The 14,511-nt window shown below is 36.0% G+C and overlaps 1 protein-coding gene and 1 non-coding gene across 23 annotated transcripts in view; one reads left to right on the top strand and one right to left on the bottom strand.

Moving 5' to 3' along the window:
• LOC138321679 (ras GTPase-activating protein nGAP-like) overlaps positions 1-14,511 on the bottom strand; it is a 192,872-nt gene that overhangs the window by 35,670 nt on the left and 142,691 nt on the right. For 15 of the 22 annotated variants that reach the window (XM_069265535.1, XM_069265533.1, XM_069265526.1 and 12 more), the window contains 2 exons: positions 10,213-10,329; positions 6,077-6,121 (listed from right to left, as the gene is read on the bottom strand). The exons of 1 other annotated variant lie outside the window; for it this stretch is intronic. In XM_069265535.1, coding sequence (XP_069121636.1) covers positions 6,077-6,121; positions 10,213-10,329 — 162 coding nt within the window. Of the gene's footprint in view, positions 1-10; positions 1,524-6,076; positions 6,122-10,212; positions 10,330-10,687; positions 10,881-14,511 lie in introns of those variants that run through there. 6 more of the 22 variants (XM_069265527.1, XM_069265547.1, XM_069265546.1 and 3 more) reach the window with 4 other exon arrangements.
• Trnas-aga (transfer RNA serine (anticodon AGA)) lies at positions 1,324-1,405 on the top strand. Its single transcript has one exon. It is a non-coding gene; the product is annotated as a tRNA-Ser (tRNA).

Genomic DNA, 14,511 nt, shown 5'->3' with positions numbered 1-14,511 from the left:
TTTGACCTACCTTTTCCTCTTCAGACGTTTAACTATACACTTAGGCATGTTAGGATAGTGTCTCTATTTTTCTGTAAATATTGGATGAGGCTTGTGGTGTCTACCTATATAAGTACACATCAGGTGTTACTGAGGACATTACCAGTCACATGACCTGCTGTATCACGCTCCAGTGAGCGAGTCTATTACACATTATTTTGGGGGATGTGGTCTGTAGATTTCCTGTCGTTGTTTACATTAAGGTATATTATCGTTCAGTCTCCCTTATATACATATTTATATTCAACACATCGAAACCACAAACCACAGGACACGCATCACAGAAATTTCTTGTAAAGGATTAAGTATATAAATGAAAATTTACATATATTTGATAAGATCAACATTATATGTGTCATATCACTGGTGTCTGGTGGGTAAGTGGCAGCTCTCAATTCAACCTTTATAGTTTTACCGTTATGTATGTGAAACCACTGTCACATTTTTTGTTGTTAGCTGGTGTCCTATTTCATTAAATCGGAAGTGATATACTTACTGTACCACCCTATGTATCTACCGAAATTCAAGGACAGTACACGATTTGCACTCTGTGACCCCAACTTATCTGTAGCTTCGAATGTCAGCAGGAAAAAATACCAACAGTTTCTTAGTACAGTTTTACTCATATAAGTGTCACTTTTATCTAATCAATATATGCCATTCAATAGTATTTTTTTTTTCTCTAAACTTGTATCACATAAAAGTATACCTACTTAGCCAAATTTATTTTTTCTTTCCATTTTCATTTTTGATAAACTGAAATATTTAAAACTATTTTATTTTTTTATTTTTATTTTTTTAAATTCTTATTTTAATTTTATTTTTTACAATCATGCATATATAAACACCATGAAAGGGTTAAGTAGATTTTTTTCCTTATTTTGAATTTTACCTATATATATATACAAATCACTTTAAGTTTGTTTTTATACATTAGTTTAAACACAATATTTCTATTTCCATAACACTCAATCATTTCTTTAATTCAATCTAAAAAAATAAAGTGTTTGAAAATAACTTTCTTCAAATATCCATAAATAACAAATTAATTTTCTCAAAATGTTCAAATGTCTAAGGACTGGCTCATCAAGAGGCCTGAAATGTCTATATATGGTATGGTCAGAAGGACTGGAGAAGTGACCAGGTACATACAGATATTTCACCTTAAACAGAACAGTCATCTGCTGATACACCTACAACTCGTTATAATACCTCAACAGGTAAATATTACAGGTAAGTATGTATATATGACCTAGATATGGCTATCAGAACGGCATATACCAAGTCGTCGTGGCCGAGTGGTTAAGGCGATAGACTAGAAATCTATTGGGGTCTCCCCGCGCAGGTTCGAATCCTGCCGACGACGCTTAATTTTTCTTCCCTGTTTTCGTGGTATATACTCTGCCAGTGTAAATAAAGGGATAGCCTGGTCCGTTTATTCATTAAACTTCAATCCATGGTGCTTATTATAAAAGTAAGATAACTATAGAAGCAGTCTGCTTATCGACTAAGTTAATTTTCTTCATAAGTTCATTTAACATTAATTACTTCACAACAAACAATGGGGTCACCTGAGTGAATACCTGTACCAGACTAATTAAATGTAGAACCCATTATAGGTGACAGTGTGTGCTGGTCTACGATGACACAGACTGTTTTCACCTGTAACTTTAACCCTCCCCCACCGTTTCCTTCCCCAACCAGCCACGTCCCACTGTATTCACATCGGAGACAAGTTTCTGTATGATAAACACCTACATCTTTCGTTTGACATAAATTTTCCCCAGACTGTAACGATCGTCTTTGTTATACCTGTTTGTTGTCATACCTGTGGTACAGGTACGCCACATTGTATTTATGTCTATTGTTTACCTTATCTGCCTGCCATGACATGGCAGTAATGTCTATTTGTACACAAACATATACAATGTCATGTACGTACATCTCCTTTGATCGAGTCCACAGAGGTCTGTGTCATACATTCCGTAAATCACCACTAATTTAACACTTCCTCACCTTGATCACAACATCGATAATTAAACGATAGCAACACCTATAACTAAATATCATACAGACAAGTGTAAGCAGCATCTTTGAACCTAATTGGTAAATGTGTATCAGGACATATTCAAAGAGAGATTCTCTTCATCTCTAGATATGAATAGCTACCAGGTATATGGATATTATCTTGTAGTAAATACATTCCCTTTAAGCCAACTTGCTTTCCCAAGTAGCAAACATAGTGCAACCTTGTCATTTCCTTACTTTTCCTAGCATTGATCACTGCCACCTTGCCAAAATTCCCCTAACAGGTTAGCACTCCTGCCATCTTGTCATTTCTTCCTCCTGACCTAAACTTGTAATCTTCCAAACTTAGTAGTTAGTGCCACCTTCCTATCCTTAGAAACACTGCCATCTTGTATTTCTCTTGCCCTTTAAAACAATGCTGACCTTGCCTTTCTCTTGCCTTCCAAACATTGCCATCGTGCATTTCTCTAGCCTTCAAAACATTGCCACAGTGCATTTCTCTTGCCCTTTAAAACAATGCTGACCTTGCCTTTCTCTTGCCTTCCAAACATTGCCATCTTGCATTTCTCTTGCCCTTTAAAACAATGCTGACCTTGCCTTTCTCTTGCCTTCAAAACATTGCCATCGTGCATTTCTCTAGCCTTCAAAACAATGCTGACCTTGCCTTTCTCTTGCCTTCAAAACATTGCCATCGTGCATTTCTCTAGCCTTCAAAACATTGCCACAGTGCATTTCTCTTGCCCTTCAACACAATGCTGACCTTGCCTTTCTCTTGCCTTCAAAACATTGCCACCGTGCATTTCTCTAGCCTTCAAAACATTGCCACAGTGCATTTCTCTAGCCTTCAAAACATTGCCACCTTACCTTTTTCTAGCCTTCAAAACATTGCCACCTTTCCTTTTTCTAGCCCTTCAGCACAATGTCACCTTGCTTTCTAGCCTTCAAAACTTTGCCAAATTGCCTATCTCTAACCTTCAATACAATGTCACCTTGCCTATCTCTAGCCTTCAACACAATGTCACATTGCCTATCTCTAGCCTTCAACACAATATCACCTTGCCTATCTCTAACCTTCAACACATTGCCACCTTGCCTATCTCTAACCTTCAACAAAATGCCACATTGCCTATCTCTAACCTTCAACACATTGCCACCTTACCTATCTCTAACCTTCAACACAATGCCACCTTGCCTTTCTCTTGCCTCCAGACTACAATAACATCGCTTGCCTTTCTTAGCCCTTTGATGACAGTGTCAGACTTTTCTATGAAGATATTAATATTCTGAAATAATCTAGAAAGCTAACCAGGGTAAATCACTTATATATATATATATATCACCTGTATGTTTGTAATATTGCAGAACAAACATCATCCATAAAGTATAAAATGTCTGCATGCTCACCTGTTCAGAGAAAATCTGCCGTAGCATCCACACAGACAAATTCCTGTACATGTACACTTCACACACCTACAACTGTATGTACACCAAGCTACAGTATCCTACAGTATCGGGGTGAAGTAAGAATGAATGCAGTATAAACTATTCCACATCTGCTGCACTCCATCTATATATGAATGATCCCAGCCCAAGACATCACACAGAATTTATAATCAACTTCATCTGAGTATCTATTTTAGAAAAATCTTTTTGATAAGCAGTAAATGAAATAAGAATTTTTAACACTAATATATCAAAAAACATTATTAATTCAAAACAAATGAATGATTCATAAAATATAAAAGCACTACAGTAAAATAAAACAGTTCAAAGTTTATAATTGTAGATACAGGTAGAAATGAAGTCTTATAGTAAATATTTCAACAGTATCAACCGACATTGAATGTTACCAATCAGTTGTATACCAAAGAAAAGGGATGATGACTCATGGTGAAGGTTTATTGAATTTTGACAAGCAGGCACAAAATAGTTAGGTTTTTTTGTGTGTGATTGGCTACATTTATTATGTAACACTCAGGTATATTATGAAATAATATAGCACTCAGGTATATTATGATATAAGGTAACACTCAGGTATATTATGATATAATGTAACACTCAGGTATATTATGATATAAGTGTATCAGTATAGGAAGACACTAGCCTGCTAACCTACTTATAGACTAGGCTACACAAGTTATCCCCATATGTATATAAATCTGATATCTCAATGTATGGGTAAGGCCCTATTGATTGCTATAATGTCATATTAGGACAATATACCAAAACAGTCACCAACACCTATAAACTTAATGTGAAACTTCTATGAATTATTTATTGGGGGTAATAAACACATTGAGAAATATATTTACCATTATTCTCTCTACCCAAAACACATATCATATTTCGCACATTTGCGCTCAGTTTTCCATCATTCCCTCCCAACAAAAAGAAGATATTAAATCACAACATATCTTTTCTACCAAAAGTGCACATAATATTTCCCATCATCCTTAATTTATACCAGAAGTACATATTTTATTTCTCATCATCCTTTTTAACATATTTTATTTCCCATCATTCTTTTTACCTGAAGTGCACAAGATTTTATTTCCCATCATTCTTTTTACCTGAAGTGCACAAGATTTTATTTCCCATCATCCTTTTAACCAGAAGTACAGATTTTATTTCATATCATCCTATACCAGAATCACTCATTACTTCAAATCTCTGAATAGCATGCAAACTGAGCAATACATGTCACCTCTGATTGTATCTTATATTTAAAACAAACATAATTTTACCACAAAGAATCCAGAACACTTGGATTGGTGGAAGCATTAACATTCTGGCAAAATATCAACTGAGGAACATTGTTAATATAAAGGTATAACAATGATGGACGGTTTCATGGCATAGAGCACTGGTCTGTTGGCTCACACACAAATCATTATGTGGCAAAACATGTACAAAATCATGAATAAATTAACACAACATGTAAAACTAACAAAAAAAAAAAAAAGAATAACATTGACTAGCTAGCTTATAATTGCAATTTCATGCATAACGATGGTAGTGACATCAGCAGCAAGATGCAGCAACGATGATGATGTAACTAGCGTGAGCAAGAGAAAAGCCAAGCCTAGCTTTCATTGACTGGTTTGGTGAATATTACATGAGAAAACCTCCATTCTACAGAGGAATTTGTGTTAACATTAATGATATCATTGAATTTCTTACAAATATCTGGGCATGCAATTTGTACATAGCAGCCAAGTCTAAAGGGAAACATGGAGTGTGAGAATTTTTTTTCCACCGGAACATGTAAAGACATAGTTTATTGAATTATCTAAGAAACACATTAGAGCTATAGCTCTCTCTACATGGGTCTGTGAAACGACTCCATTGTTTAGGTATAATTCACTTGTGTGACCCCACAACAGCTTGGGCCAAGATTGACAGGAAACTGTGCATTTAAGATAACAGTACACAATATCAAATTATCTTATTGACAAGAGAGAGCGGTAAGTAAAACTACTGAGGCTGAGCCATACAACACTAGGGAATAGTCTATACAACACATCAAGGGGGTCAACTAACTGTAAGCAGGTGCGTTTCGTGTCGGCTACACTATAACAAGACACTGAGGGAGGGGTCAGTAAGCAGTACAGGATGCAACAGATCAGGGGAGTGGTCTGTAATTCAGTTATCAAACCAATTGAGAGACATTTGAAAAAGAATGATTTTCCAGGATGTAAATAATTTATAAAGTTCCCCACTAATGTCACTGTTATATCACATGTAGTAAGGAACTTAGAGCTATATATACATCAGCAAATGTTTCATGCAAAACAAACTAGGATAGGCTGGGATAGCTAGGATAGTATATATATATATATATAACCGTAAAATTTTTATATAATGAACACGTGAATTTCTGAACATGTGCATTGCGTGCGTAGATAGTGATGCAATATACATATGATACAGTTCAAAGTACAGGCAATTGAGGCAGGGTCTATCAGATTGAGTTAAAGGCATTTTCTAGGAAAAATGTAATGTTGCGTACCAGGTGTGGATGTTGGCGTCATTGAGAACGGCACAGTCACAAGGGCTACAGGGCAAAAAATGGGTTAATGAGATGAGGCATGATATAATGATGATGATGCCCTATATTTGATATGTCATCTGTTGACAGTTCAAAGTTACTGAAACTTAAATAAAATATTACTTAATTTTTAATTGAATTCTACTCTACACTGCTGGAATGATTCAATTGTATTAAAAGCCGAGTGAAAGCAAAAGTCTAGAAAAACAAGAATCAAACGAAACATTCGCTGATTTTTCATTCTCAAAGAAAAATATATCCCAAAACAAGGGAAGTAACTCTACTACACATGGGATAGATTTGCAGATTCTTTAGAATAAGCTAAACAGCTGTTAACGATTATTGTTTTAGGAAGTCAGACTTGTAACAAACAAAGAATTACATGATCAACCTTATCTATCCCATAATATTACCTACAGATCTCTGATAGAACCATTCAGCTTCAAACACAGTGAGAATATTGAACAACAGGGAATCAAACAAATAAACTGTTTGAAAAAATATAAGGGGGTAGGACAAAGAAATCTAGGTAATTCATAAAATATGTGAAAGTATATGAGCCTAGCTTGATCTTACGATCTGGACCGATTCGGAAGTAATTTAGCCTCGATCAATCTGAACTGATTTGGAGAATGAAAACACTTGGCTGGATTAAATCTCTACAGATGAGAGACATTATGCTGCAATTTGCTTCTCAGAAGATTTCTTTAAGTGGCTTGTGGCATTCTTGGGGAGATAAGATGTAATATATTTAGGTGTACATGAAAACGGAAGTGTGATGCAATGTGGGCCAGTTAGGTAGATCTTCAGTGTCTACAGCAGTTAACATACCAGCTACACCTGTCAGATATACATATATATATAACAGAAATAACACTGTTTCTACTTAAATGCGTTAACATATGTCTGTTTTCACTCATGCATAACGCTGTATATTTTATCAATTAAATTATAAGTGATAAACTGAACAGTCAATATATTTCACATCTGTATATAATAAAATTGTGCTAGAACAATTTTAAAAACTTCAGTAAAGATTTGAGAGTGTCTACCAATGACATTTAGTATTACTTAAAAGGTCAAGGATTCTTATATACTACGTTAGAATGATTATATTTACCGAGCCAATTAAGTACACATCATACATAGTGGATCAAAGCTATTTGTTAAGGGATCAAACACATTCATTCCTTTATAACCTCAAACATAGGAGAGTTCCAGAGATAATATTTATATTGTTTAAAATTCAAATACGGAGGAGTTTCAGAGATAACATATATGATTGTTGAACTAGAGAGAAATGAAGAACAAACTTGAATGATAGTGGGTTACATATTGATGATGTATACATGGAGAGGAGAAAAAAATACATACAAATATTTACATACAACAGGCAGTGACTACAGGTGTTTTATAGGTATAGAAGTTATATATATATATATAGTCGACCAGATATCAGGAGACATACCATTGGACAGATGTACAACAGAAGTATTAACGAGAGAATTGTGGCAGTATACACTAAAACATCTATTTCTTTAGCTATAAAGACAATACTTCATACTCACAGACTTGGGCCAATGTATTTGATGTATGGTACTGTGGTGGTGGATTCCTAGACTTTTTGTACCATAATGGTTAGAATATATGTTATACTTTGTTTTTATACTTGTATATATGGTCCCATCAGATTTAGTGAGATCACTCAGTGTATAGATTTTAGAGCTATGTTGGAGTAAGGGGAGATAAGTGTGACAGCCCGGATGGCTCCTATCTCCGAGACATGTTTGTTATGGTTGTGAGGCCACAGTAGCTGTGTTTAACCCCCAGAGATGTCAGGAGGTCTCGGTTACCAGGATAATGGGGCGTGAGAAACACCAGGGCAACACTTCATTTCCATATGTCCCTCCCCAAGATATGGTAAAAATCAATGTAAGACAAAATCTAATCCAGGTGGTACATTTCTGGGCAAAAACTGAAAGGGTCTCAGACCTTCAAACGGCCTTAACCCCTGACCTATCGGGTCTCTCAGAATAAGAGCACCTGTTTCCTGGGTTGTTAGAGAAGTAAGCTAGCTGTCCTGGACAAAGAAAGTAAGGGAGAACTTAGAAGCATTTGAACAATGGTAGAAAATAAAGCAATCAGCATGTATAAGTCTATTTAGTTTAAGAAACACCTATGTGATTTTTTATCTCTTGCTATGAAAATCTATATTAGTTACTTGGAAAGTTTTTCGGAGAAAATTTTATAAAAGCACTATAGGCTACATGGTGGCTGGAAAAGGTTTGAACACATTTTACTGTAGACTTTGGATGGATAGCACGGGGAAGGTTTGAAATGTTTCTGTATTTCAGATAGGCTAACAAAGAAAGGTTTGAAAACATTTGTGTATAGACCTACATTGGTAACTTACTAGGCAATGTCTATGATGAAATGTATGAGCTAATGGTGTCTATACCTCATTGTTTGTAGATGACCTTTTTGACCTTATATGGGCTGACCCAGAAGAGCGGTAAGGAGAGTAAAGACCTGTGATTTGTAATAATGAGGACTTATTTGGCACTAATAGTAAGGTCATATATCAGAGTTAAATCACACTGGTACCACCGATCTAACACAGACAAAGCCTGTCTAAATAGAATGACCCAGAGTCGGCACTTTCTGATCAATCATGATTTATATGCTTTCAAAGCTTTTTTCCCTACTAACATTTCCAATAAAACAGCTTTGCCTCTTTCACAGCTGATGCTAAACCCTTAGAATTCTGTGGAGAGATGTGCTTGAGAGACTAAGAGCAGGCTTATAGAGGTTTGGATATAAGGTCAAAGTCAGCTTGTCGGCCATTAGTGAGCCCAGTCCAGGTCATTACTAGGGATTTTACTAATGATGATTGGTGATATAGGTATCATTAGTACAGGTAACATCTAGAGGAAATATACATCAGGTACAAATGTACCTTTAGAAATAAGGGGATTTGAAATCTTTAAACAAGAGTCCCAAAACAGATTTGAAGTGATCAGATATAGGCCTAAGCTGTCAGTCTGGATGAGAGAAGATTTGAAGGAATTTTTGTCTATAGGTTTATTGAGCTCACATTTCAAAATTCAAAATCTCCATATTATCTCTGCCAAATGTAACGTGTTTAAATTGACAGCCTTTGAACATTACTTGAATTTGAATGAAGCTTTCAATTTATGAAAAATATCCTTGTCGTGCCTATAGCTGAACATGGCCAGAGACAAGAGGAGACCACACAATGTAGGCAGCGATGCCAAGTAATACGATTGGGAGGTGATGATGTGATGATAGAAATGATCCAGCCATGACCAGAGGATCCTGACAAAGTTTATAGACAGCTTATATCCTCATAAAGAATAGTTTCCCATGAAAAGATGACAGTTAATGGTGGGGAATGTTTTATGGTGCCTGAGCTATCTGTGTAAATCAGCGATCTCTCACTCTCTGTCTCAAAGCTGTGTCCAATAGTGCTTTATGAAGAATGGGAAGCCAATGAGGGGAGCAAGAGGGACTTCACCTTTTCCACCCCTCCAGATACATTTGGACTCTTCTAGTTCTAAGACTGGATTAGTTCATTATGAAACCATAGGGTTGATTGAACTTGTTAATCTTTAGTTTTATGACTTAACAGCATAGTTATATAGAATTATATGAGCACTTCAACATGGGTAAATGATAGTTATATTGTCTGGAACAGTTACGCTTTGTCACTACTATAGTATCTTATCTATGTACAGAGGTAAAATGGATCTATCTTACCAAGGTGTTTTGGCCACAATTTATAGAATGAAACATACTGGTCAATCAAAGTGCTAAGAGACATTTGAGGTTTTGCTGCAAAGCTTTCAAAATTGCGAAAGTAAAATATCATGAATCATGGTGCAATATCGATTTGTTGGAGGATAGGTTATCTTGACGATGGAAAGATTGCTAGAGTTGTTTAGAACACAATGATCATGCAGAAATCCAAACACATCAAATAAAGTCCAAACAACGTTGTGAAAACGGTGACCAAATAGCAAAACCAAAGAGAAAAGCAAGCAAATCAAGTGCAACAAAATCTAAGGGAGACTACTCACAAGCTATGATGATTTTGTGGCGCAGGTGTTTCAAATGCCGTCTGCTGTCGATTACGCTTTCTGGTGAGACGCCCCAAGCTCATAGTCCTTTTCAAGGAACCCACAATTGAACCGTTGCTATATAGGGATAAAAACACAACAAAAATGAAGGAAAAAATACTAAAAAAGCAGCAAAATTAAATAAGACCATTCAGCCCATAAGTAAGCACACTTGTTTCAGATGGTTGCCATGACAACAAAGAGGATTAAGTTGGCAAAATCTAAATAAAAATAATCTAAGCAAAAGTAAAGAATTAAGCATTCCATCCTAGTGTTTGGCGACACCTGTTGGTGTCTACACCTGTGAAAAAAGTACCTGTAATAAATAGATATTTTTACATCTTTGTTTTTGTAACATCTGATCTGGCGATGTGTATCGGTGTGATATACAGTTCTATCATATCACGCAATCACCATGGTGATGGTATATACCTACCCAAACATAACCCTGGAGGATTGGCTAACATCAGAAACTATAAACACAAGTCAGGTGAACATGTGACAAATAACCGGGATCTCTCAGAACATTAGACAATAGCCAGGTAGCTTTCTCAGATACTGATATTCAGGTCATTGTAGACCTGAGACAATAACCTGGTAGCCTTAATCCTTACTAAACATGCCTAAGATTAAAACATCTCCTTTAGATTATACGCCCCACAAGATAAGTGTTCCCCCTCTCCAGCATCCTGTCAATTCAGGCCAGTAATGTTCAAACTATGTAAACAAGTGTTGTATCTGGGTTTCTCTTCTCTAGATCAGGAAATGATCTCTTGAGTTTTGTCAACACGAACAATACCATTCATTGTTGTGTAGCCTTTGTTTATTAAGAAATAAGGCTCTTTAGTCAATATGCTTTGTCCATGTACATCACTTTATCTACAGAAATTAAAATTACATTGACTTTCAGTGACCTTGACCTAGACTTAGATGCTGAGTTCCAATACAGTATATCAAGTTCATTTCTTTTTGACATATTGATTTTTTCCAAGTCTGACATGTCATTGATTTATATAAGTCAATTACTTCAGCTTATATTAATTAAATTTTATTGACCCATATCTCAATTCAATGACCATGAACCTGTATCTCAATTCAATGACCTTGCTTTTTTGTATACTTTATCTCAAGTCAAATTACCTTGACCTATATTTTAGACAATATTTTTTTACCTATACATAAACTTAATGAACATCTGAAGTCCATGAATCCAACCTTTATCAAGTGAAAAACCTTGACCTATATAATAAGAGAATGGCCTTGACTTATACAAATGTAGGTCAATCTTTTACCCCTGACCCGGTCTATATATCTCACAGTTGTAATACTGGTGCACAGACAATTTTTCCAAATGGGTAAATGTCACAATTTCTTTTTTAAGATCATAGAAACATGCTTGCCAAGAAATACAGACATACTAATGCTGAGATATAAACCAACAATGTAGACTACATGACCTGACATTGTGATGTCCTGTATCACCAGTGTGGTACCAGTCACATATAGGGGCGGTGGGATGTGGCAGTGGGATGTGTAGGAGATTGTGAGAAACACTTGTCACCACTACAGATGTAAAACAATCCAGCCAGTAAACTATGTCCACATTAAGACATCCAGAGTGTCACACAAGTGTCTTCACCTTACTAACTCACCCTCACATCGTTTTACATTAAAGATTCTACAATTGAAATCTTATACATTAGCACTGAAACGCTTTTCTTCATTGATTAAAAAGTATCAGCTACATGTATCCATCTCAATGTCACCAGCTTTGAAGGTCAAACTTGAGTGACTTTGAAATTTCAGTGACTGTACATTTTCTTCCTATAATGAATGTTGAACTGATGCTGACCCTATCAAATTTAGGAGCCCACAGCACCACAAGGTGAAAGGTTAAAAGTTAGCAATATGACACGACCTTGCTCTCTGATCTTCATGCTAGGACTTTGTTTAAGAGTATAGGATAAAAAGAAGCTACTATTTTCTCAGCTGTTACATTGGTTTGTACTTGATGAGCTTTTTAACTCATTCACCCCTGATATTTCATAATGGACTGGTCTAATCTTTGATTTAGAAGAGCCTAAATGTGTCTTCAAGGGTGAATGAGTTAAGGTCAAGCCATATGTTTGTGGTAAAGGAAATCTGGAGTACCTGCAGTAAAAACACCAACCTTTGGTCAGTGTAAGCTGACAAACAGTCATATGTGGTTCTAATAATACAGACAAGCCAATAGGGTTTATGATAGACTGATCGATCAGGCTTTTAGTTATGACGTTTTATGGAATACGAAACTCATAAATCTCTAAACTTGATTAATAACTTTCATATATACTCTGGTGGTGATTCTAGGCTAGCTAAATGCAGAAAGTCCAATATTGTGTTGCCACTTTTGGATCTTCAGTAAGACGGGTAGGACATTAGGGCTTGCCTGTAACAACAAGTGCTAGTGCAGCTTATCAAACCTTATCAGTTAGCTCTCCTGAAACACATCAGCCTAACATCAATCCCGCTGATATTCCAACATCAGCCATGCTGCCACCAATTTAAAATAATTTCAAACCCCCATCACAAAGTGAAATGGAATGACATTTTAAACTTTGAGAAATGTTTCAACAGGAACGACTAACAGGGTTATAGCACTTCGAGTCTGATCACATCTTATTTCAGTTCAGCTTCTGGTATATCTCAAATACGTCAAAACTTGTTTTTTATATAAGCAACATCCCTACCATTGCCGTAATCCACAGGCGTATCATTCCGTAATACTGACATCCTATCATCAGGTAAATGGCCCAGGAACTTTTCTTCCTGGGATTACAGGGACCCAGGGGAAGGTTATCTAAAATCTTTTAGAGACTAGGGGAATAAGGTATACATATTATTAACTGTATTTATCTATCAATAAGCCTGCATCTATGGTCGCAGATTACTACTTCCAAGGAATTGAGACTATATGTATATGGAAGGCTATACACATATACCATATTCATCCATTGATAAGCCCATGTCTGGTAATAAGCCCATGCTCTAAATGTGAATTTACAAATCTAGATGATAATTAACTAATCACAGAAAGCTTGGTTTGATTCTCTAGAAAATCAAAATTATCATCGAAAGTTGGCTCAATATTTTAAAATTTATCTCTATGATATATCAGATTCGTACATACCCAAAGATTCACACTAAGGGGGAGATAATCTAGTATTATTCTGATGGCTTGTCTATGTCAGCGTATGACCACATAAATACATCATGACCTTTAATTTCATAGCCTTACAAGGTCACACAAATATTAAACTCAAAAATATTCACTTGTGGATCATTCGTTAAGTGAAATATCTTATTGACTTAAAGAAACCATGACGTCCATCCATGTATATCTATGTACACACATTATAGTTATCATATATACAACACACCACAGGGAGACTGAGCGAACTTAACATCCCTACATGTTTTCACCACAACAAATATGGCTTTTGACCTACCTTTTTGTAAAAATACTAGCGACACTAAACAGGTAATATCAATCCATCCTGGAGAATATCTCCCACACATTATAAATCCATGGAGTCGTTTTAGCCACTGAATCGGAGAGAGCACATGCAGTACAGTTCATGTAAAACACTACCAAGCTACTAAATATATCAACAGGTCACCAACATCTAAAGGTGAGAGGACCAGCTAGCAGGCATACCTGTCCGTCCCGACAGGTGATATACAGGTAAATAAAACTTCACAAAGGTAAGACAAATGGACGACTGCAATGATTTGTCATTATCAGGTAAGAAGTTTGTTTCCCTATCGTAAGGACCCACACAGGTATATACTAGTAGATCTATATTTAGATGTTTATCTAGATCTCTGCACACCTCTGATCAATAGCTGATTACAGCTGCTGCAGCACACCTGCCCTAAGGTGGCAGTCGATAGGGATTAAATATTCTCGGAGATTTAAATCTCGATATTGGACAAAATATTGCACTTTCACTTTCAGTTAAGTTAGCCGAAAGCTATAGATTTTTTTTTCATTACATGACAAATTGCCTTTGAATGGGGAAAGTGCCAAGTGATTAAAGCGGATTTCATAATCTGATTCCATGTTATTGACTAATTTGTTCAAAGTCTGAGACATTAGCCAAAGACAATAAATACCTGCATATTGTGCCTGCCTGATGTTGGAAGGGTGGGGTGTAAGTAGCTGGGTCTGTGCCAGTTAGCCCTATGATGTAAACATGCAGGTTTTCGGTCCTCCTTTGC

This window comes from Argopecten irradians, chromosome 4, assembly GCF_041381155.1.
Source record: "Argopecten irradians isolate NY chromosome 4, Ai_NY, whole genome shotgun sequence".
Taxonomy (NCBI): Eukaryota; Metazoa; Mollusca; class Bivalvia; order Pectinida; family Pectinidae; genus Argopecten; species Argopecten irradians.
Note: the sequence above shows the minus strand (reverse complement) of the source record. Positions and strands in the feature narration are given on the sequence as shown.